Source organism: Tachyglossus aculeatus, chromosome 11 (assembly GCF_015852505.1).
Source record: "Tachyglossus aculeatus isolate mTacAcu1 chromosome 11, mTacAcu1.pri, whole genome shotgun sequence".
Classification (NCBI taxonomy): domain Eukaryota; kingdom Metazoa; phylum Chordata; class Mammalia; order Monotremata; family Tachyglossidae; genus Tachyglossus; species Tachyglossus aculeatus.
Window position 1 is genome coordinate 63,685,482 of NC_052076.1, and position 23,864 is coordinate 63,709,345.

Genomic DNA, 23,864 nt, shown 5'->3' on the forward strand with positions numbered 1-23,864 from the left:
GGGCCCCCTTCCCTCGTCAAGATGCCAGTCATGGTGGAGGACGTCATGAACCTGCTGTGCTGTATTTCGGAGGAGAGGAAAATGCAAGCTGCAGTGAAACATTCTGGGAAAGGAGCCATGATGGCCGGGGCGGCTGCTTTCCTTGGTGGTTTGGTGGGAGGTCCGCCAGGAATAGCTGTAGGTAAGTCCCCTTCGTGTACCGGCATCCCGGCACGTTCCCAGGCCGTGGCCGCTGAGGCGAGAGAAAGAACAGCTGAATGGATGAGAATAATAATAATAATAATAATGGCATTTATTAAGCGCTTACTATGTGCAAAGCACTGTTCGAAGCACTGGGGAGGCTACAAGGTGATCAGGTTGTCCCACGGCGGGGCTCACAGTCTTAATCCCCCTTTGACAGATGAGGTCACTGAGGCCCAGAGAAGTTAAGTGACCTGCCCAAAGTCTCACAGCTGACAATTGGCGGAGCCGGGGTTTGAACCCATGACCTCTGACTCCAAAGCCCGGGCTCTTTCCACCGAGCCACGCTGCTTCACGGCACTTCTTGAAGGTGCGTGGCCCGGTGGAAAGAGCCCGGGCTTTGGAGTCGGAGGGCCTGGGTTCTAATCCTGGCTCTGCCACCTGTCTGCTGTGTGACCTTGGGCGAGTCACCTCACTTCCCTGTGCCTCAGTTCCCTCATCTGGGAAATGGGGATCAAGACCGTGAGCCCCATGTGGGACAGGGACTGTGTCCAACTCGATTCCCTTGTACGTACCCCAGTGCTTAGTACAGTGTCTGGCACATAGTAAGTACTTAAAAAATACCACAGATATTAGTAGTAATAGTAGTAATAGCAGCAGTAGTAGTATTCTGCAATGCTTATCCTAGGTCCATTAAAAAAACCAACACATTTCTTATATCAGTGTTTGAGACGGAATGGTATGATAATGATTGTAGTATTTGTTAAGCGCTTACTATGTGCCAAGCGCAGAAGTAGATACAAAACCATCGGGTCCCACATGGGGCTCATAGTCCAAGTAGGAGGGAGAACAGGTATTGAATCCTCACTTTGCAGATGAGGGAACCGAGGCACAGCGACTTGCCCAGGTCACACAGCAAGTAAGTAGCCGGGCTGGAATTAGAACCCAGGGCCGAGGTCTTTCCCCATTTGGCTCTTGTACTTTTAACCTATCTTTTTTATCTTTTTATCAGCATCTGGGCAACCGGGAAAGGTGGGAATGCTTTGGTCTCATTTTCCAACATTATGGATTCTTCCCCAGGAAAGAAAATAAGTCCTTTCTATCCCCCCCTCCCCTTCAGGCCTAGACTCTGGCAGGAGATAAGCCAGAATAGCCCCTTTGCAACTCAGATTGAGAAGATAACCAAGCAAATCAATTTTTTTTTAATACCTTTTTGGCCATGCTTTGTTCATATCAATCAGTCGTGTTTATTGAGTGTTTACTGTGTGCAGAGCCCTGTACTAAAAGCTTGGGAGAGTAAAATATAACAGAGTTGGTTGACATGTTCCCTGCCCACTGTGAGCATATTTGAATACACAAATACCTCTGTGTATGAAGTGACAGAGGCCAAGAGAAATAGCTTCCAGCAGGAACAGAGACTCCATGGGATGTCTATGCCTCTGCTACTACCAGGTGACATCTGAAGTGGGCCTATGTTAATGCCTTTATCCTCCTTCCCTTCAACATGGAGAAGAGTGAAGATTGACTACTTCTTGGGCCCCAAAGTCTTCTAGTCAAGGGGCTTTCTTTAAAAAATAAAATGACCCTCTGGGTCAGGTAGAGAGCTCGGGTAGACGTGGGACAACCGGATTGTCTGATGTGTGTTTCGATTTCAATTCTGGGAAAGCCGCAACCCCACACCCCTCTGCATGTTGCACATAATTTCTGGGTATTGGTGAGATTTCTAGAAATCGAGTGGTGAGTTATTATTATTTTGGCTAGTCGCTCATAGATACGGTAAGTCTCAGCTGGAAATCGTCATCATTCCTTAAAGACAAATCTGAGCTTATTCCTTAGGCTCGGAGATGGATGATTTGAGAAAATCCCAGTCAGTGAAAAGATATACCGCGGCAGTGGAAGGTCGGTCTGTCGGAAACTCAGTTGGAGCTGAAACCGCAGGCTCTGACGAAATCAGAAAAGCAGTCAAAATGCCAGCCAGATTCCAATTGCAAACGTAAGTGAGTGAGCCTAGGTAAGACAGCCTAAGAGGTACTGTCACTACTCTTGCTCTGCGTTCCTCAGTCCATTTTCATGGATTTTATCGTGTCTATTTCGTACCTATAATTAGCTGCAGAATCATCCCCATCCTTTTGAGGAAGATGTTAGTTTTTTCCTCCCCATTCTACAGGTGGAGAAACTGAGGTCGAGTGAGGTCGAATGGTTCTCAGTAGGCTGCCCAGGGCATTCATAGTAGAAGTGGAGTCGGATCATGCTGGTCTCGAGAAACTCGCTTTCTTTTGGAGGGCAGTGCTCAAAAAGAGAAAAGGAAAATATCGGGCGGGAACTTTGTCATCCTTGTTGGTTCCTATTCCGTGTCGTTTCCCCACCGATACATTCTGACTCGCTGCTCTCCCAAAACAGCATGATAAAGGGTGAAGAGGAATGGTCTTCTTTTCTAAATAACATCCTGGAACCGTCTACCCTCAGCCCCCCTGTTTTGTTGCAGTTCATCCAAAGTGTGAATTTTGTAGACTTATGCTGAGATACCCTTGGGAAGCCGAGGTTGTTCACAACTCTGATAAATATAGGTGAAAACTGGTAAAATGCATGGCGGAGGGATTAGCTACTTCAGGTAGGGGGATAACTCAAATGTGAAAAGAAAAGCATTTTTCTCTTCCTGAAGGAGCTAGCAACTCACTGGTCAATAGTTCTACTCTTTTTCATATGAAGTGTTGCTCCAAATTAAATACTGATGATCTCATGAAGGTCTAATACAGAGGAGGGTGACTCTTGTTGGCTTTAAATATTTCATCTGGGGAAAAGTTCTGTAAACCTTGTAAATTAGCCTGTTATGCTGTCGGGTGATGAGGGGATGACTGTCTCTCTCTCTCTCTCTCTCTCTCTCTCTCTCTCTCTCAAATAGTATTTAAAAAATACTATAAATAGTACTTTAAATACTTTAAATAGTATTTTGCACTTACTACGTGCAAAGCACCACTGTAAACACTGGTTTAGATACAAGTTAATCATGAAGGACACAGTCCCTGTCCCACATGGGGCTCACAGCCTAAGTAAGAGAGAATAGGATTTAATCCCCATTTGACAGAGGAGGAAACCGAAGCACAGAGAAGTGACTTGCCCAAGGTCACGCAGCAGAGAGGTGGCAGAGTCAGGATTAGAACCCAGATCCTCAGATGCCCAGGCTCTATCCACTAGGCCACACTGCCTCTCTCCCGTCCCTCTGGAGTGGCAGTGGCCTTTAGATGCCGTGTCCCTCCAGGTGTGAGGCGAACAGTTCCTATCACGGGTCAGAGAGCAGATGGCAAGGTGTCCCCAAATCGGTGCTGTACCCCAAATTGACTCAGTTTGACTCAGTTTCCCGCTCCCCTCCCTCGTCGCCTCCCTCCCCCAGGCTACTTGTATTCTACGTTTGATATATGTAGTCTTTCTACCTCAGATTACTAGAATTCCCTAAACCATTTATATCATCTTGACAATTATATTAACAGTATAATATATATAATATTATATATAATATATTATATATAAAAAAATATATAAGATATTTTAATATATTATATTAAAATATTCCGTAGTAATGGGAAAAGGGCGGAGGAGACTGGAGAAGGCAACTAGTAAATTAGTTTCTTGTTATTGTAGAAATTTAAGGGGGTATATGTAATTTTAGCAAAACTTCCTTTCAGGAGTTTTATTTTGTTAGTATGTTTGGTTTTGTTCCCTGTCTCCCCCTTTTAGACTGTGAGCCCACTGTTGGGTAGGGACCGTCTCTATATGTTGCCAATTTGTACTTCCCAAGCGCTTAGTACAGTGCTCTGCACATAGTAAGCGCTCAATAAATACGATTGATGATGATGAGGAGGAGGAGTCAATTCAACTTTGGTAAAAGAAACTGCAGCTAGAGGACTTTTATTTTTTCAAAGTACTTTTTCATCCATTATCTGATTTTATCTTCACAACATCCCTGTGAAGTAAGGAGAGGCAGGTATCATTATCCCCATTTCAGAGACTACATTATTGAGCAGCAGAGTGACCCAGTGGGGAGAGCACAGGCCTGAGAGTCAGGAGGACCTGGGTTCGAATCCTGACTCCACCGTGTGACCCTGGACAAGTCACATAACTTCTCGGTGCCTCGGTGATCCTGACTGTAAAATGGGGATAAAGATTGTAAACCCCATATGGGACGTGGACTGTGTCCAACCTGATTACCTTTGTACCCAATGTTTAGAACAGTGCCTGGCACATAGTAAGCGCCTAACAAATACCGCAAATACCGCAAATAAAAAAAAGTTATGGGACTCACTCAGGCCATAAGCAGAGTGGGGACTAGAAGTAGAAGTGATGCCAATTTGTACTTCCCAAGTGCTTAGTACAGTGCTCTGCACATAGTAAGCGCTCAATAAATACGATTGATTGATTGATTGATTGATAGTAGTAAAGGTATCTCCACTTCCTGTGTGTGCAAAGCACTGCACTAAGCACTGGGAAAGAGTCCACAGAGGGTGTACACGGTCCTTGGCCCTCAAGGAGCTCCCGATCTAATAAAAACACTACAACAATGTAAGACAAGGACAATTACACACCAAGAAAAATAATAATAATGATGATGATGGTATTTGTAAAGCGCTTACTCTGAGCCAAGCACTGTTGTAAGCACTGGGGTAAATACAAAGTTATCAGTTTGTCCCACGTGGGGCTCACAGTCTTAATCCCCTTTTTACGGATGAGGTAATTGGGGCACAGAGACGATGATGATGATAATAATAATAATAATGGCATTTGTTAAGTGCTTACTATGTGCCAAGCACTGTTCTAAGCACTGGGGTAAGTACAAAGTTATCAGGTTGTCCCACATGGGGCTCACAGTCTTAATCCCCATTTTACAGATGAGGTAATTGAGGCACAGAGAAGATGATGATGATAATAATAATAAAGGCATTTGTTAATTGCTTACTATGCGCCAAGCATTGTTCTTAGCACTGTGGGGGGGGATACAAGGTAGTCAGGTTGTCCCACATGGGGCTCACAGTCTTAATCCCCATTTTACAGATGAGGTAACTGAGGCACAGAGAAAGTAATAATAATAATAATGGAATTTTTTAAGCACTTACTATGTGCCAAGCACTGTTCTAAGCACTGGGGGGGGATAAAGGTAATCAGGTTGTCCCACATGGGGCTCACAGTCTTAATCCCCATTTTACAGATGCGGGAACTGAGGCCCAGAGAAGTGAAGTGACTTACCCAGAGTCACCCAGCTGACAAGTGGCGGAGCTGGGATTAGAACCCACGACCTCTGACTTCCAAGCCCGGGCTCTTTCCACGAGGCCACGAAGTAAAAACAAACAGAAGCAGTAGGGAGCTGCGGCTAGAGGAGCAGAGGCGTGGATTTTTCAACTAAAATGCAGGAGACCTCAGCACGGCGTGAGAGGCAGTGTGGCCCAGTGGATAAGAGCACTGACCTGGAATTCAGGGAACCTGGGTTCTAATCCCGGCTCTGCCGATTCCTCTGCCAATTGCTTGCTGTGTGACCTCGGGCAAGTCACTTCCCTTCTCTGTGCCTCAGTTTCCTCAGCTGTAAAATGGGGATTCGATGCCCGTTCTCCCTCGTACTTAAGACTGGGAGCCCCATGCGGGTCCGGGGCTGTGTCCGATCTAATTAACTCATACCTACCCCAAGGCTTAGAACAGCGTTTGACCGATGGTAAGGACTTCACAAGTATCTTAAAACAAACGAAAAAAAACCCTTCGCTATCCTCTTTTGCGTAGAAAGTCAAGCATCAACGAGAAACTGGGCTGCAAAATGCAGCTGTTCACCCGAAAACTCACGGCTCTTCCGTGTGTATGTGGTATTTATGAGCTGACCTTGACTAATTAAATCTTTATTTGTCTTCTAGGGGGCACAGTCGGTGGCCTGTTGGGTGCTTGGATGACTAGTGGACAATTTAAACCAATTCCTCAGATCATCATGGAACTGCCCCCCTCTGAGCAACGGAAGCTCTATAACGAGGCCTTCGCCGTCATCAGAAACTTAGACTGGATGGACGCCGTCCAGTTGACCGCCCTGGTAATGGGCAACAGCGCCCTTCAGCAAAAATTGGCCTCGGTCGTCGTAAATTATCTCTCACGCGAGCTTAAAGCGGAAATACGGTACGGAGACTAGCCCTTTCCGCTGGGTGCTCCCTCCTATCCGGTGGAGGGGCTGACGGTTTGGATGAGTTACTGGACTTAGAAGTATAACGAGTAGTTGCTGCCGCTCTCTTGTCGCAAATGCTGGAGTCCTCCAGGTCTGGGAAGAGTCCCGCCGGAGTGATATTCACATTATCTTGGCGTTTTCTTCAGACTGACCCCAAACGTCTAATTTAAATTGCCCTTTGGTTTCATCAACGCAGTTCACTACCCCTGAAAGTGTATTCGTGAAAGAATTAGTTCCCGGCAACCGACGCTTGCGGAAACTCTTCTTGCTGTGAAGGAGGCTAGAACAAAGGGCTGTTTGCCGTTAGAATCGGCGGTAGTTTTTTTTCAAAACCCTTCCGTCCTCCCATGTGGATGTTTGGAAAGGTTATTGACCTCGTCTTTTTCTCTCTCCAACTTTTTGGGGGTGAGAAGCTAAGCTCCCCCCTCCGAGTTTGGGGAACTAATGGGTTCATTTCCTTCTGATGCCCCAGTAACTCTCCTGGTTTACCACCAAAGGCCTCTGAAGTGTGTAATCTCTTCACGCCCCCTTTATCTTTGTTTGATTGCCTCCTTCAATACCTCCTTGATTTTTGAGTTCGTATCCTTTTAAAATTGTCAACATACTTGGAGGTTCTCCGGCACTGCTGTCAGTACCTGGATTTTGGGCCTCCCATTTCTCGGTTATAAAATTGGGGGTTATCCCTGAAAAGTGCTTTTTACATTATTAAATTTACTGTAGTGATACTTAAAGTAGTGTTATTTCTGAACCCCTTCTTAAGGGGCATCAAGCAGTCCACTTGGCACCCGGATGTGTGAAATAATGCTCGCTTTGCTAGTAGAACTGCAACTTTGCTTGATGAAGATTTGCCCTTTTCCAAGTTTTTTTTTGGGGGGGGGGATGTGATTCATAGGGTTTCTTAACTAGAAATAAAAAAGGGATAAACATGACAAATCAGGAAATTGTTTATATTGAAGGATTCTGTAACCAGAGTCTCTGGTGGTTTATCAGTGAAAATTGCACTCTTCTAAGTTTGGTGTAGTAGATATTAAGGTAATTAATTGAGAATTGTATGACGTGATCAATAAACATACTTTTGCCATGCATTTACCACTTACACAGATAAGGTATCATTTGCATTTGCAAAAATCATGTCCAATATTGCTCCTTGAACTCCTCCAAAAATACGCTCAATAGGCTTTGTGTCACTCCATAGACCTGAAATGTCCATTTCACTTTTTTTCCCCATTGTTGTAACATGGCAAAGTTGCCTTTTCTGCATAAAGGAAAACATGCCGTTGTTGAGAGTGAAGCCAGAATAAAATCTTTTGCTTCAGGAAATATTTCTAGCCAGTTTGGTAAGTCTGTCCTTGAAATTGTTGTCCAAAGGTGTGGTTTTTGAGGGAAATTTTTCTTTTGAGGATTTTATTTTGGCTACTTTGGCCAATCCGGTGCTGAAGGTCAGGTAATATGATGGTGATTCTAGAGTCAGGAGGAAACGATAGGGGGGCAAGTGACACTGTCCCTTCCTCGAAGTTCACCTTGGAAAAGCTGGGGTCTCCTTATCTCCTGCTCCTCATCTCTTCGTTGTATCCCCCACCCGGCTGTCCAACGTGGGTCTTGGGATTGTCCCCTGAGATTGTGAGCTCCTTAAGGGCAGGGGGCATTTCTTCTGTCTCCATTTTCCTCTTCCAAGTGCCGGATACGGTGCTGCGCTCGCGGTGGGCTCTCCAAGCAAACTACTGATTAGGTGATTGTGCCCAAGGCCCTGGCTGGTGGAGAAGTGGGGCAATTTAGGTTCCTGGTCTTCCAGATGGGAGCGACAACAAAGCACCTTCACTGTGCAGTTGACCGACTGCATGATTCCAGTCTAATATCCGTAGCCCTTCCATGTGATATTACAATGGGAAAAAAAAATACTCCTTCCAAGAGTTCCATGGATCGGTAAGCTTGATTATTTTGTTTTCCTTTTCATGTTACCAGGCAGTTTCCTCAAATGGCCATTCCCAGTAAATCCCGGCTGATGATTATGATGAAACCTACAAAATCCTGGAATTTGTAATGAATCCATTTGGCTGTTGGATCTCATCCCAGTGGCCTCTGAGCTTACGTGTCCCAGCTCCTTTTCACCCAGTGAAAAGAAAGGACTGGATCAGATTTAACTCCTGCTAGAACTAGGACTGGCCCACAGTTAATTTATCATCAGTGGTATTTATTAAGTGCTTTCCGTGTGTGGAACACTGTACTGAACACTTGGAAGAGTACCTAGTGCTTAGAACGGAGCTTGGCATGTAGTAAGCGCTTATATGTTGCCATCTTTTACTTCCCAAGCGTTTAGTACAGTGCTCTGCACACAGTAAGCGCTCAATAAATACGATTGATTGATTAACAAATGCCATCATTATTATTATTACTGTGCACCAGAGTTGGTAGACTCATTCCCTGTCTACAATGAGCTTACAGTCTAGAGGCCCCTTTGTGGTCAATCCCTTGGTAAAGCTGTGACCTCTCTGACCTATACAACAGGCCCGGTAAATGTGATAGAAGAGAGGAACAGAATTGGAAGGTGTATTAATTTATTTAATGGTACCGCTTATTATGGGTCACATTCTGTACTAAGTGCTGGGGTAGATACAAAATAATCAGGTCCCTATCCCCCATGTAAGCAGAAAGGACTAGAATCTGATCCCCATTTTACTGATGAGGTAACTTGAGGCCCAGAGAAGTTAAATGACTTCCCCAAGGTCATACAGCAGACATTTGGTAGTCGGGATTAGAACCCAAGGCCTCTGTCTCCCAGTGCTGTACTCTTTCCAATAGACCACACTCTTCCCACTCTGTAATAGTGGATCCTAGCTTGTTTCTGTGTTCATTTTGGAATCGATTATATATGGAATCGATATATATGATTGACACTACAAATTTATACTATATATATAGATGTATTTCTGATAATAACAATATATTCGTATTATTATATAGTATAATTATATAGTATTATTATATAGTATTATTATATAGTATAATTATATAGTATAATTTATATACTGTATATATTTATTGAGCACTTACTATGTGCCTCTGCACATAGTGCCTAGTGCACACTGTACTAAGCACTTGGGAGAGTACAATATAACAGACACACTCCCTGCCCACAACGAGCTTACAGTCTAGAGGGGGAGACAGACATTAATATAAATAAATAAAGTTACAGATAGATACATAAGTGCCGTGAGCCTGGGAGAGGGGGATGAATAAAGGGAGCAAGTCAGGACGACACAGAAGGGAGTGGGAGAAGAGGAAAGGAGGGCTGAGCCAGGGAAGGCCTCCTGGAGGAGATGGGCCTTCAATAAGACTTTGAAGATCAATCAATCGTATTTATTGAGCGCTTACTGTGTGCAGAGCACTGTACTAAGCACTTGGGAAGTACAAGTTGGCAACATAGAGAGACAGTCCCTACCCAACAGTGGGCTCACGGTCTAGAAGATGGGGAGAGTCATTGCCTGCTGGATATGAAGAAGGAGGGCACTCCAGGCTAGAGGTAGAACATGGGAGTGGGCACTTTGCTGAGTTCTGTGTGCCTAGAAACTGGGCAAATATTACATATGCAGGATTATTTTTAAAATGTTACCAGGAAAATGATGAACCCCTAATGGCGTGGCAATCAGCATGACTTGGGCTCTAATCCTACTTGCCTGCTATGTGGACTTGGGCAAATCAATTAACCTCCCTGTACCTCCGTTTTTCATTTGTTAAAAGGGGATTAAATCCTACTCCCTCCTATTTTATACTGTGAGGCCCACGTGAGACAAAGACTGTGTCCGTCCCGATTATCTTGCATCTACCCCAGTCCTTAGTACATAGTGCTTGGCACATAGTGCCTAATAAATGCTGTAATTATTATTTCTACACAGCAGTGTCGCCTAATGGGTAGAGCACGGGCCTGAGCATCAGGAGGACCTGGGTTCCAATCCTGACTCCATTGCTCATCTGCTGTGTGACCTTGAGCAAAGCACTTCACTTCTCCGTGTCTCAGTTACCTCATCTGTAAAACGGGGATTAAGATTACCAACCTGATTACCTTGTATCTACCCCAGCGCTTAGAACAGTGCCTGGCACATAGTAAGCACTCAACAAATACCATAAGAAAACCCCCCAAACTTTGGTAGTCCCTCCTAATATTAGAGCTAAAGAATCATATGTAATATTTTCATTGACCCCCTTATTGAAATGTCCTCAAATCCCAGGTAGTAGTCTGAGTTTGGTGGGAAAAAATGATAAGGGAAATGGAATTCTGCTGACCTGTGGAAACAGCCTCAGAGGCTGCGTGAGTCGGTAACCCCAGTGTTGAGTGCCTCTGCCATTGGCACTACAACGGGAAGATGATTCCAGTGAGCGATCACCCAAAAGTCTTGGTCTCACCCTGAGCAGTTATCAATCAGTGACATATATTGAGCGCTTACTGTGTGCAGAGCACTGTACTAAGCTCTTGGTATAACAGAAGTGGTAGACATGTTCCCTGCCCTCAAGGAATTTACCATCTAGCGAGTAACCGACTAGTCTTAAGGTTATGAGGTAAGATTGGTATTTTGTGACTTCCGTTGAATAAACCCATTATGGGTGGGGAACATGTGTGATAATTCTGTTGTATTCTCCCAAGCGCTAGTACAGGGCACTCAGTCACCCTGCCCCCTCGAACCTCACTTCGCTACTCTCCTACCGCAGGCCAGCCTGCGCACTTTGCTCCTCTAATGATAATCTGCTCACTGTACCCCGATCTCGTCTATCTCGCCGCTGACCTCTGGCCCACGTAGAGAAGCAGCGTGGCTCGGTGGAAAGAGCACAGGCTTCGGAGTGGGAGGTCATGGGTTCAAATCCCGGCTCCGCCAAGTGTCAGCTGTGTGACTTTGGGCGAGTCACTTCACTTCTCTGGGCCTCAGTTCCCTCATCTGGAAAATCAATCAATCAATCAATCAATCGTATTTATTGAGCGCTTACTGTGTGCAGAGCACTGTACTAAGCGCTTGGGAAGTCCAAGTTGGCAACATATAGAGACAGTCCCTACCCAACAGTGGGCTCACAGTCTAAAAGGGGGAGACAGATCACCTTGTATCCCCCCCAGCGCTTAGAACAGTGCTTTGCACATAGTAAGCGCTTAACAAATACCAACATTGTTATTATTATTATCCTGCCTCTGGCCTGGAAAGCCCTTCCTCTTCATATCTGACAGACGATTACTCTCCCCACGTTCAAAGCCTTATTGAAAGCCCATCTCCAAGAAGACTTCCCTAACTAAGCCCTCCTTTCCTCTTCTTCCACTCCCTTCCGCTCCCTTTATCCATCCCCCTCCCAGCCCCACAGCACTTATGTCCATATCTGTAATTTTATTTATAATAATAATAATGATTATGGTATTTGTTCAGCGCTTACAGTGTGCCAAGCCCTGCATATTAATATCTGTCTCCCCCTCTAGACTGTAAGCTCATTGTGGGCAGGGAATGTTTCTGGTATTATATTCTACTATCCTAAGAGTACAGTAAAGTGCTCAATCAATACAATTGGCTGACTGACTCTGCACAGAGTGAGTGCTCAAAAATATACCCTTGATTGATTGATCAGAGGTGAACTTTGTCATGAGCCTCGTGGGGGCAAATGTCTCAGAATGAAAGGGTGCAGGTGTTGAAAAGAATCAATCAATCATATTTATTGAGCGCTTACTATGTGCAGAGCACTGTACTAAGCGCTTGGGAAGTACAAATTGGCAACATATAGAGACAGTCCCTACCCAACATTGGGCTCACAGTCTACCACCAGAGCCTGGTTTCAGGAACTGCCGACTTCAAGCTAGTTGACGCCTGCCTCCTCATGTTTTTAAAGAACACTGCGATATAACAATAATAATAGTAATAATTGTGGTATTTCATTCATTCATTCAGTCATATTTCTTGAGCGCTTACTGTGTGCAGAGCACTGTACTAAGCGCTTGGGAAGTACAAGTACAAGTATATATACTATATGTATATATGTTTGTACATATTTATTACTCTATTTTACTTTTACATGTCTATTCTATTTATTTTGTTTTGTTAGTATGTTTGGTTTTGTTCTCTGTCTCCCCCTTTTAGACTGTGAGCCCACTGTTGGGTAGGGACCGTCTCTATATGTTGCCAACTTGGACTTCCCAAGCGCTTAGTACAGTGCTCTGCACACAGTAAGCGCTCAATAAATACGATTGATGATGATGACAAGTTGGCAACGTATAAAGATGGTCCCTACCCAATGGGCTGTATTTGTTAAGCACTTATTACGTGCCAGGCACTGTATGAAGCACTGGATTAATGAAGCGCAAGATAATCGGGTTGGACACATTCCCTGTCGCATGTAGGGCGTACAACCTTAACCCCCATTTTACAGATGAGAAAACCGAGGCACAGAAAAGTTAAGTGACTTGCCCAAGGTCACAAAGCAGACTTATTTATTTATATTAACGTCTGTCTCTCCTTCTAGACTGTAATCTCCCAAGCGCTTAATATACTGCTCTGCACGCACTAAGCACTCAATAATAATAATCATAATAATGATGGCGTTTATTAAGCACTTACAATGTGCAAAGGACTGTACTAAGCGCTGGGGAGGTTACAAGGTGATCAGGTTGTCCCATGGGGAGGGGCTCACAGTCTTAATCCCCATTTTACAGATGCGGTAACTGAGGCCCAGAGAAGTGAAGTCCGCTGTTGGGTAGGGACTGTCTCTGTGTGTTGCCGACTTGTACTTCCCAAGCGCTTAGTACAGTGCTCTGCACACAGTAAGCGCTCAGTAAATACGATTGATTGATTGATTGAAGTGACTTGCCCAAAGTCACACAGCTGACAACTGGTGGAGCCGGGATTTGAACCCATGACCTCTGACTCCAAAGCCCGAGCTCTTTCCACTGCGCCACGCTGCTTCCCTTAAAATATAAATACCGACTGACAAGCGGCGTGGCTCAGTGGAGAAGAGCCCGGGCTTTGGAGTCAGAGGTCATGGGTTCGAATCCCCGCTCCGCCAATTATCAGCTGTGTGACTTGGGGCAAGTCACTTCACTCCTCTGTGCCTCAGTTCCCTCATCTGTAAAATGGGGATTAAGACTGTGAGCCCCTCCCGCGGGACAACCTGATCACCTTGTACCCTTCCCAGCGCTTAGAACAGTGCTTTGCACATAGTAAGCGCTTAATAAATGCCATTATTATTATTATTAAGTGGCAGAGCCCAGATTAGAGCTCAGGTCCTCCAACTCCTAGGCCCGTGCTCTTTCCCCGAGGCCACGCTGCTTCCCGATCCGGCGCCTAGCGTATAGTGAAGCGCTATAATCCCAGTAACGTCTCACCTGCTGAATGGGAATGGGGAAAGTTGTTTCCACAGGGAAGGTTAGGCCTGGAATGCCAGACTCCCAGATAAGCCGGAGCAGATGGGATCCCCTCCACGGCGCACTCATTCTCACTCTCATGGCACTGACTCCAGCCCAACTAACCCCTTTGACCCATTTATTTCCCCAGCACGAGGCCTGGAGTTTGACCCTGTCTGTCTTTCATCCGTCCCTCGGCCTCCACAGCCAAGGGAGCCGGAGAGGAGGAAGGAAGCGTTAGAAGAGCTCGTCGGCAAATCTGATTGTCGGAGTGAAAGGGGCATTTTGCAAGACAGCCTCCATCTGTTGCCATCGCGGGGTTCAGAACCGCCTCCTCTCCCCGGCCTCCCTCGTCGGGACTGGATCCGGCGGCGGGCAAGAGACGGCGAACTTCGGAAATCCAGTCCAGCTGCATGATGCCCGCGCTGAGCGTGAGCCCCGCTCATCATCTAGGAAACGAGGTATGGTGTTGCCAGCGGTCGGAGGAAGCAGCTGAAGGAGAAGTCACTGTGGGGAGATCCACATATTTATCAAAAGAAACCATCTGCCCCAAGGCCGCTTATTAACCTGGGTCGGCGGAAGATGGGACAGGATGGAGCTCGCTTCGCGGGCAGATGGTGGATTTCTGGCGAGAGCGGTCGACTTTATTTTTCTGTGTTTTTGAGCTGTCTGGCTTTAGAGTAAACACGATGGGAGAGTGTTATCCCGGAGAAGGGAGAGGAGGCGAATGGCTGGGGGGTGAAAAAGGAGTCGATTCTTATTCTGATAAGTAATTGAGACGTGCCATCTAGTGAGTAAAATAGTTTGATCTTTTCCATTCCTCCAGGCCCACGCTCACCACATAATCCCGGCTCACCCAAGACACTCCTGGCTTCCACGGCTCCTCTCGGCCGCCTCCAAAGCAACCCGTTTTGTAAGTTCTCTCCATCACGGGGCTGCTAGGTCTGTCGCGAGGTTTAAACAGGCTCGACCCTGCTTCCTTTCTGCCTCAATTCGGAGCCGTCAACATCCGGTGATTCAGGAATGCCGGGATTCCTCTCATCCTCACAGGGACTGGGAAACGTTTGATGCGTTTTCGGTTTTTTTCTGAGGAATGACCGCTCTAGCTCGGGGAAGCGTCTTTGACGGTGGTGACGATGGTGATTCAGGAGGGCGGATTTGACTACGCCGTCGGGCTCGCTCCAACGCTGCCTCCAAAGCGGTTGAGATCTAAAGAGTCTGGAGAGGGTCACATGGAGGTGATTAAGAATAAGCGTTCTTGGACACGAAGTAGGAGCACCGTGGCGAGGACCTGGGTTCCAATTCTGGCTCCACCACTTTCCTGCTGCGTGACTCTGGGCGAGTCACTTAACTTCTCTGAGTCTCAGTCTCCTTATCTGTGCATTGTACTCTCCCAAGCGCTTAGTACAGAGCTCTGCACACAGTAAGCACCTAATAAATACGATGGAACGAATGAATAAATAGGGATTCAATGCCTGTTCTCCCTCTGTCTTAGACTCTGTCCAGCCTAATGCATTTGTAACTATTCTAGCACCTTAGAACAGTGTAGCAAAAACGGATACCCATAATAGTAACTAATGGGTACTTTTTTACATTTTTTAATACAAAAAGGAGGACTTTCTGTTTGGAGGGTTTGAAGAAGTCACTCTTGATGGTGCAGTTGTGTCCCCATTGGAGAGTGGAAAAGAGTGGTATCTGTCAGTGTGAATGTCAAGATTTCCTTTCCTGCCCTGTGACACCTGCTAACTGGTTGGAATGGGAGGTGAAGGAAAACAACAGCTGTTCCTGAATATTTGTGAATTTCATCTTTTGTGGGTGATATCCGTTATTCGGTTGTTTTTAATTGAGTTCTTCCTATGTGCCAGATACCGTACTGAGCACTGGGGTAGATACGAGCTAATCCAGTTAGACACAGTCCATGTCCCACATGGGGCTCACAGTCTTAATCCCCATTTTACAGGTGAGGTAACTGAGGCACAGAGGGAGTGAAGTGACTCAACCCAAGGTCACACAGCAGACACGTGGCAGAGCCAGAATTAGAACCCAGGTCCTTCGGACTCCCAGGCCTGTGCTCTAGCCACTAGGCCAGGATGTTTCTCATTTTTCTGTGTATTCCCGGGCCTCCATTATTGGATCCCGCTGAAGGAATTGAAGAGGCTGTGATATTAGGGAAGCAGTGTGGCTCAGTAGTAAAAGCACGGGCTTGGGAACCCGTGGGGGCGTGGGTTCAAATCCTGGCTCCGCCGCTTCTCAGCTGTGCGACTTTGGGGAAGTCACTTCTCTGTGCCTCAGTTCCCTCATCTGTAAAATGGGGATGAAGACTGTGAGCCCCACGTGGGGGCAACCTGATCACCTCATATCCTCCCCAGCACTTAGAACAGTGCTTTGCACATAGTAAGCGCTTAACAAATGCCATCATTATTATTATAGAAGCTGCCTTGTTCCGCGGAGGTGGTGGAGTGAGTTTGGGTGAGGATCTTTCTTCTTTCTCCTTTCATGACAGGAGAAGCAGTTTCAGACATTTGACAGCCATTTGATGTCCAAATGATCATGTGTTGACAACTGGATGGGTGGTGATTTTTTTTTCCCTCCCCCGGCACGTTTGCAATCATTAGGAACAATGCAGTCCACAGGGGCCATCAGAAGTGACTGATGCCATGGAGTTGATTAGTAATAATTATCTAATTACATGGAGCTAGGAAGGAAATGGCATCTGGTTAGATAATGTGACCAAGAGGTAATATTTTGGGGTTTTATTCCCTGGTATCGACAAGAGTGCGCTGCGCGAATCCGGGCCCATTCGAATCCCCTTTGTGTCGTAAGATGTTTTAGCTTTCAAGATCTTGGTAATCTGCTTATTCCTCACTAAAGCAAATCAAGAAAACACTTAGAAGGTAGTCATTGAGGCTTTCAATCCAGAGAGCTACATTAACGCCAAACGATATTAATAGTTATCCCAACCCATCTCTACTAATTTGATTCCAGTATTTCTTTGAAGACTCATTGATTTTTCCAAACAGTTTATTTCCTCACCTTTGCAAGGAAGATCGATGTCTAGAAATACCTTCGTGTCCAAGATTCAAGGATGTTTTGGGCTATCGCTAAGTAAATCACTAGAGACTTAGTCTTCCAACCCCATTGTTCTCCAAAGACGGGGAGGTGGGCTTTCTTTGTTTCGCCAAATCGGGTTTGCATCTGAATTATGTTCCCTCAAAAGAGTTTGGACTCACCCTATAATCAGTTTGTTGAAACAATCTCCCAGATAGAGAGGCGTCTCATTGTTTTCTTCGCTCAACTAAAAATCCAATCTGCGTGCCAATTATGCTCTTGAATTTTGCGTTTTCATATCTGGGTAGTTGTGGCGACTCATTTTTCCATTGTCAGGGAAACTGTTCTCTCACTGAGGTAATAACGCTCTGTATAAATTCTTGGTCCCCCAGTCAGTCCGTCTTACTGTGCGCAGAGCACTGCACTAAGTACTTGGGAAACCACAATTCGAGAGAATCGGTAGACACCGTCTCTGTCCTCAAAGAGCTAAAGGGGTGTTCTGGGTGTTACTTTACAAAGAGAAGCAGCATGGCTCGGTGGAAAGAGCTCGGGCTTGGGAGTCAGAGGTCATGGGTTCGAATCCCCGCTCTGCCGCTTGTCAGCTGTGTGACTTTGGGCAGGTCACTCAACTTCTCTGCACTTCAGTTACCTCATCTGTAAAATGGGGATTAAGACTGTGAGCCCCACGTGGGATAACCTGATCAGCTTGTATCCCCCCGGGTGCTTAGAACAGTGCTTTGCACATAGTAAGCGCTTAATAAATGCCATTATTATTATTATTAACTCTAATTTCAACACAGACTGCTTACAAAACCCCAATTTTTACTCCCAGCTACCTACCTTATGGCCTCCGTGGTTAATGCTCAGGAAGGAGCAAAGTTTTAGGATTGCTGAAGCAGGCTTAGTTTGTTTTTTTTTTTTAAAAAAAAAAACAACTTATCTATCCTCAATCATCTTCCCGGTTAATCACTAGCACTTGTTAAAGACTCACCTTATGCTCACTTGGGAGAATTCAGTAGAAGATACAGACACGATCCCCACCCTGAAGGAGTTTACAGCTTAGTGGAGTAGACACACTAAAATCAATTTCAGAAAGGAGGTAAAAGGGAGATGTAATTGAGTTAGCCCTTAAGTAATAGGATAAGAAATGGGCTTCAGTGTTCTGGCACAGGTATTAGTGCTTAGGAGGCACAGAACTAACAGGGTGATAGTTGGAGGGGTAAAACCTGAGGAGATTATGCCCCATGTGGGACATAATAATAATAATGATGGCATTTGTTAGGCGCTTACTATATGCGAAGCACTGTTCTAAGCGCTGGGGGGATACAAGGTGATCAGGTTGCCCCACGAGGGGCTCACAGTCTTCATCCCCATTTTACAGATGAGGTAACTGAAGCCCAGAGAAGTGAAGTGACTTTTGCCCAAAGTCACAGAGCGGACAAGTGGCAGAGGCGGAATTAGAACCCATGGCTCCCAAGCCCATGCTCTTTTCACTGAGCCACGCTGCTTCTCTAACATGGACTGTGTTCAACCTGATCAGCTTATATCTACCTCAGCATTTAGTACGGTGCCTGGCACATAATAAGCGTTAAGCGAAGACCTCAACCCACCCCTCCCCTACACCCACACCCAGAAAAAGTCACTCTGTGAGTCACAGTGATAACCATCTAGCTTAGCTGGCACTCAGAAAGACACATGGGAAGTGGCTAGAGCTGGAAGAGAATTTAAGTTTTTTGCTGTTGTTCAAAGTGAGGCAACCAAGTTCAGAGGACTTTAACTTTTCAAAATGCTTCTATCTGGGTGTTATTATGTGCCTGGCGTGCATACAATCCCTCCTTCTATCTGACAGTCACTCTCCCCACCTTCAAAGCTTTATTAGAAGCATATCTCCTCCAAGAGGCATTCCCCAATTCCTCTTCTCCCACTTCGTTCTATGTTATCCTCGCACTTGGATTTGCCCCCTTTATTGACTCCTCCCTCAGCCGCACAGCACTTACATACTTATCCGTAATTTACTTATATTAACTGTGTCTCCCCCTCTAGACTCAGGATAATCAGATCGGAAACAGGGCCTGACCCACCCAATCCATTTTATTCCCACTGTTACGGAGGGGGGAACCGAGGCCCTGAGAAGTTAAATGACTTACCCAAGGCCACAGAGCAGCCAAGTGGTGAAACTACCGTCTCCCCGTCTCATAGTCTTTCCACCAGGTCCCGGTTACTTAACCTCTCTGGGCCTCAGTTTCCTCATCTGCATAGTTGGGATGATACCTAGACTCCCTACCACGTAATAATAGTAATAATAATAATAATAATAACATTTATTAAGCACTTACTATGTGCAAAGCACTGTTCTAAGCGCTGGGGAGTTTACAAGGTGATCAGGTTGTCCCACGGGGGGCTCACAGTCTTCATCCCCATTTTACAGATGAGGGAACTGAAGCCCAGAGAAGTGAAGTGACTTGCCCAAAGTCACACAGCTGACAAGCGGCGGAGCCGGGATTTGAACCGATGACCTCTGACTCCAAAGCCCGGGCTCTTTCCACTGAGCCACGCTGCTTCCCCTAGGTCCTACCACCTCCAACTCCAGTGTTTAGCACAAAGAGACCTTTAATAAATACTCTTATAAATAAATAAATAACAAAGATAATCACACAATAAACTGACCAAAAAGTGGACAGATAATTTATTTCAGCAGCCCCTTTTGGACCCCAAATTGTCAATCCGAGCTAGGGGCTAAAATGTCAGAGTTCCTGCGAGACTTCTGTGTGAAAGTGAATTTTGGTTCATGGGAGTCTTGAAGCACAATCACAGTCAGGGTACAGACAAAAGAACCCTTTTGTGGATGCCAGGGCAAATCTCCAGCTTCTCTGGCCCCAGCAGATTTCTTCATTCATTCTCATTCTTTCCCTCTCCCTCCTTCCATCTCTCTCTCTCTGTTTCTCTTTCTCTCTTCCCTCCCCTCCCTTCTGTCCCTCTCCTTTCTCATGGAATCAATCAATCAATCAATCGTATTTATTGAGCGCTTACTGTGTGCAGAGCACTGTACTAAGCCCTTGGGAAGTACAAGTTGGCAACATATAGAGACAGTCCCTACCCAACAGTGGGCTCACAGTCTAAAAGGGGGAGGCAGAGAACAAAACCAAACATACTAACAAAATAAAATAAATAGAATAGATATGTACAAGTAAAATAAATAGAGTAATAAATATGTACAAACATATATACAGGTGCTGTGGGGAAGGGAAGGAGGTAAGATGGGGGGATGGAGGGGGGACGAGGGGGAGAGGAAGGAAGGGGCTCAGTCTGGGAAGGCCTCCTAGAGGAGGTGAGCTCTCAGTAGGGCCTTGAAGGGAGGAAGAGAGCTAGAATGTTCCAAGAATACCATTAGTATAACTCCCTTTGTTGGTCTCAGGTCTGCCTTTTTAGAAACTTGTATGTCTGCCATGCATGGGAAAGCAACTTAGAGTTTCTCCTCAGTAAAAATCTACCACTGCCTCTCTCTAATTGCGTCTATTTTAGATGGTAGAAGATCACGAGAGTTTCCTAAGAGAAACGTGGCATGGACATTTCGATACCAACCATTTGGGTTATTTGGGCTTTGCCTCAGCACTTATTTCCCTCCGAGTCTGCTTGGACACACGTTTTGGGGGCCCTCAGCTGATCCCGGAAGCCTCTGAGCTTCTGCCCTGTCGCAGCCTAATGCTGAGTGACTAGATGCCCACGGTTAGCTTTGTGTTGCTGTTAGAGACGGTGTGATGAGCATTCTAAAACAGAAAACCCGAGGCAGGGAAAGTTGGAGTTGGGGGTCAGGGAGGGGTGCTGATCCAATTTCGCTCATCAGGCCCTGCCTCTGATAACCTATATTCACTTCCAGTTTATGCTGGTAACCCCCACCTCCAAATTAGCTTCTCAACCTCCTGTGTCCAGAGCCCGGCTGCCTCTCTCGCAGTTAATAAAATACTTGCTTCCTGACGGATTTCTAGACCTTAATTACTATGTTCAGAGTCTCACTGCGTGTGACTCAGCACTCCCGTTGGATGACCTGCAGCCTTCGCGGGAATAACACTTTAACGACGTCCTTACTGGTCGGCTCCAGAAGGTCCCAGTTGGTGTTTCTGCAAGAACCAGCGCGTTCCTAGTGGATTGTGGACACTGAGGTAATCTGAAATCGCTTAGCACAACCCCTGGGATCCCACTCCCGTTTTTTTTTTCCCTTTATCTGGAGTGCTTGGAAAAGGGGAAACGACGTAGATTGCCTCCCTACCTAGAATGTCAGTTCCTTGAGGGCCAGCATTGTGTTCCCTAACTTCATCACAATCCCCCAAGTGCTTAGCATAATGTTCTGTGCACAGTAAGTACTCAATATTTGCTATTGATTGATTGAGAAGCAGTGTGGCCTAGCAGTCAAAGAATCTGAGTTCTAATCCTGATTCTGCCACTTACCTGCAGTGTGACCTTGGGCAAGTCACGTTGCTTAACTTCTCATTGCCTTAGTTCCCTCATCTGTAAAATGGGGAATTCAATATCTGTTTTCTATTTAAGACTGTGAGCCCCACGTGGGACCTGATTATCATGTATCTACCCAGTGCTTAGTACAGTGCTTGGCACATAGTAGGCACTTCGCAAATGCCACAATTATTATTATTAACATTAACTGCACTTCTCTTTATCTGGCATGTGGAGTCACATTGGGCCCAGCTAGAATTATACCTTCCACTCCCATTCTCTTTCCTTCCACCTTTCATTCATTCATTCATTCATTCATTCATTCATTCATTCAATTGTATCTATTGAGTGCTTATTGTGTGCAGAGCACTGTACTAAGCGCTTGGAAAGTACAATTTGGCAACAGATAGGGACAATCCCTACCCAACAACGGGCTCACAGTCTGGAACTCTTTCGGCTCTCCAGTAGCCCTGTAGGTGGCTGTCCCAAATGATCGATCAGTCATTCAGTGATATTTATTGAGCACTTACTGTGTGCAGAGCACTGTATTAAACGCTCGGGGAAGTACAATACAACACAGTTGTAAGGCACGATCCCTGCCCACAAGGAGTTTACAGCCTCCAGCGGGACTCTGATAATAATTGTGATATTTGTCCACTCACTTACTGTGTGCTAAGCGCTGGGTTCTCCCCCTTTTAGACTGTGAGCCCACTGTTGAGTAGGGACTGTCTCTGTATGTTGCCAATTTGTACTTCCCAAGCGCTTAGTACAGTGCTGTGCACACAGTAAGCGCTCAATAAATACGATTGATTGATTGATTGGGGTGGATACAAGCAAATCAGGTTGGACAGAGTCCCTGTGTCACGTGGGGATCACAGCCTCAATTGCCATTTTACAGATGAGGGAACTGAGGCCCGGAGAAGTGAAATGACTTGCTCAAGGTCACACAGAAGACAAGTGGCGGAGTGGAGATTAGAAGCCATTACCTTCTGACTCCCAAGTCTGTGCTCTATCCGTAAACCTCGCTGCTTCCGTGGCCTAGGGAACAGATCTCTGCCTCTCCTCCTGGCCTCTCTCCCAAAGTGTGGGATGGCAGTCTCAGCTAGAGGTATTCAAACTTTTCTTGCTCTTAAATCGTTTGATTCCTCTCACGCCTGGAGGACCAGTCGGGAGAACAGTTGACATCATTCGAGCTCCGCCCGAGTCTTCGTGAGAGCCACAGGGGTGATTCTGCAGACAGCCCCCCGTTTAGGGGTTGGGACAGCGTTAGGGTGGCCCTAGGCCGGCAGTGTCAGCCTCCATCAGGATCAAGTGCTTAGTACAGTGCTCTGCACACACAGTAAGCGCTCAATAAATGCTATTGAATGAATGAAATGAACCCCCAGCTCCAGCTGGGGAAAAGGAAAATCCAAGGCCTTCGGTCAATGTATTTTCCTTCCCATTTAGAGGCTCCAAGCCCTTGCTTTATGCATGGACAGCACCTCATTTGGCCTCTAACTAGAAAGCTGACAATTGGTCTAACCAAGCTGGGAACCTCCTGTCTCCACACACTGCAGCAGGGGAAATAGCAATGCAGCTGGTTCCTTGGGAGATTTCTAGGGAGCTCAGATGTTTATTAGGAGCCCAATCAAACTGCTTTGCCGTTTGCAGGAGGTTAACATGCAGACATGGACATGCAGACCCAAACTTGGTGTCCAAATCACAGCACACTAATGAGGGCAGTGAAATCGTACAGAAAGCACACGGTGGTGACAGTCAAGATTCTGTACAGACAGCCTGATCCTGGTGGAGGTAAAGGTGCAAAGAATCAATCAATCAATGGTATTTATCGAATGCTTACGGTGTGCAGAGCACTGTACTAAGCGCTTGGGATAGCCCAACGCAACAGAGTTGGTAGACAGGTTCCCTTCCCACAATGAGAAGAAGCATGGCCTAGTGGAAAGAGCACGGGGACTGGGAGTCAAATTCTGGCTCCACTGCTTGTCTGCTGTGTGATCTTGGGCAAGTCACTTCACTTCTCTGGGCCTCAGTTACTTCATCTGTAAAATGGAGATTAAGACTGTGAGCCCCGTGCAGGACATGGACTGCATCCAATCTGATTAGCTTGTATCTACCCCAGCAGTTAGTACAGTGTCTAGAACATAGTAAGCACTTAACAAGTATCATAAAAAAACACCACCACCAAAATGAGCTCACCGTCTAGAGGGACAGATGTGTTTTTTTCAGATTAACTGGCTCTTGCCAGTGTCAGATATATTTACTGAGCGCTTACTGTGTGCAGAGCACTCTACTAAGCACCTAGTATAACTCTTGTCTTCCCTTCTCCCTCCCAGAGCAGTAGCTGGGGTTTCCCAGGCGATTCTGCCAAATGGCTCTGAAAAACGCTATTCTCCCCCAAACCCCCTACTTAATCAGATAATGAATGAAAGAAACAGAGGCCTTGTCTCCATGGTGAAACTTTGGATGGATGGATGGATGGATGGATATGCCCTCACACTTTGCTGTGGTTAGCCCAAATCCAAGTTCTGACCACTTTTGTTTTTAGATAACTTCCACCCAATGATAATAATAATAATAATGGCATTTATTAAGTGCTTACTATGTGCAAAGCACTGTTCTAAGCACTGGGGAGGT

The 23,864-nt window shown here is 45.9% G+C and overlaps 1 protein-coding gene across 2 annotated transcripts in view; it reads left to right on the top strand.

The window, feature by feature from the left end:
• The window catches only part of C11H19orf12 (chromosome 11 C19orf12 homolog), a 36,610-nt gene continuing 12,746 nt past the window's right edge, over positions 1-23,864 (top strand). Inside the window, exons 1-4 of one of the 2 annotated variants that reach the window (XR_005453087.1) lie at positions 2-181; positions 6,072-6,324; positions 13,885-14,194; positions 14,560-14,646. Coding sequence is in view for 1 of the 2 variants with exons in the window: in XM_038754783.1 (XP_038610711.1) it covers positions 22-181; positions 6,072-6,337 (426 nt within the window). In the remaining variant the exon portion in view is untranslated. Of the gene's footprint in view, positions 182-6,071; positions 7,693-13,884; positions 14,195-14,559; positions 14,647-23,864 lie in introns of those variants that run through there. The other variant, XM_038754783.1, reaches the window with a different exon arrangement.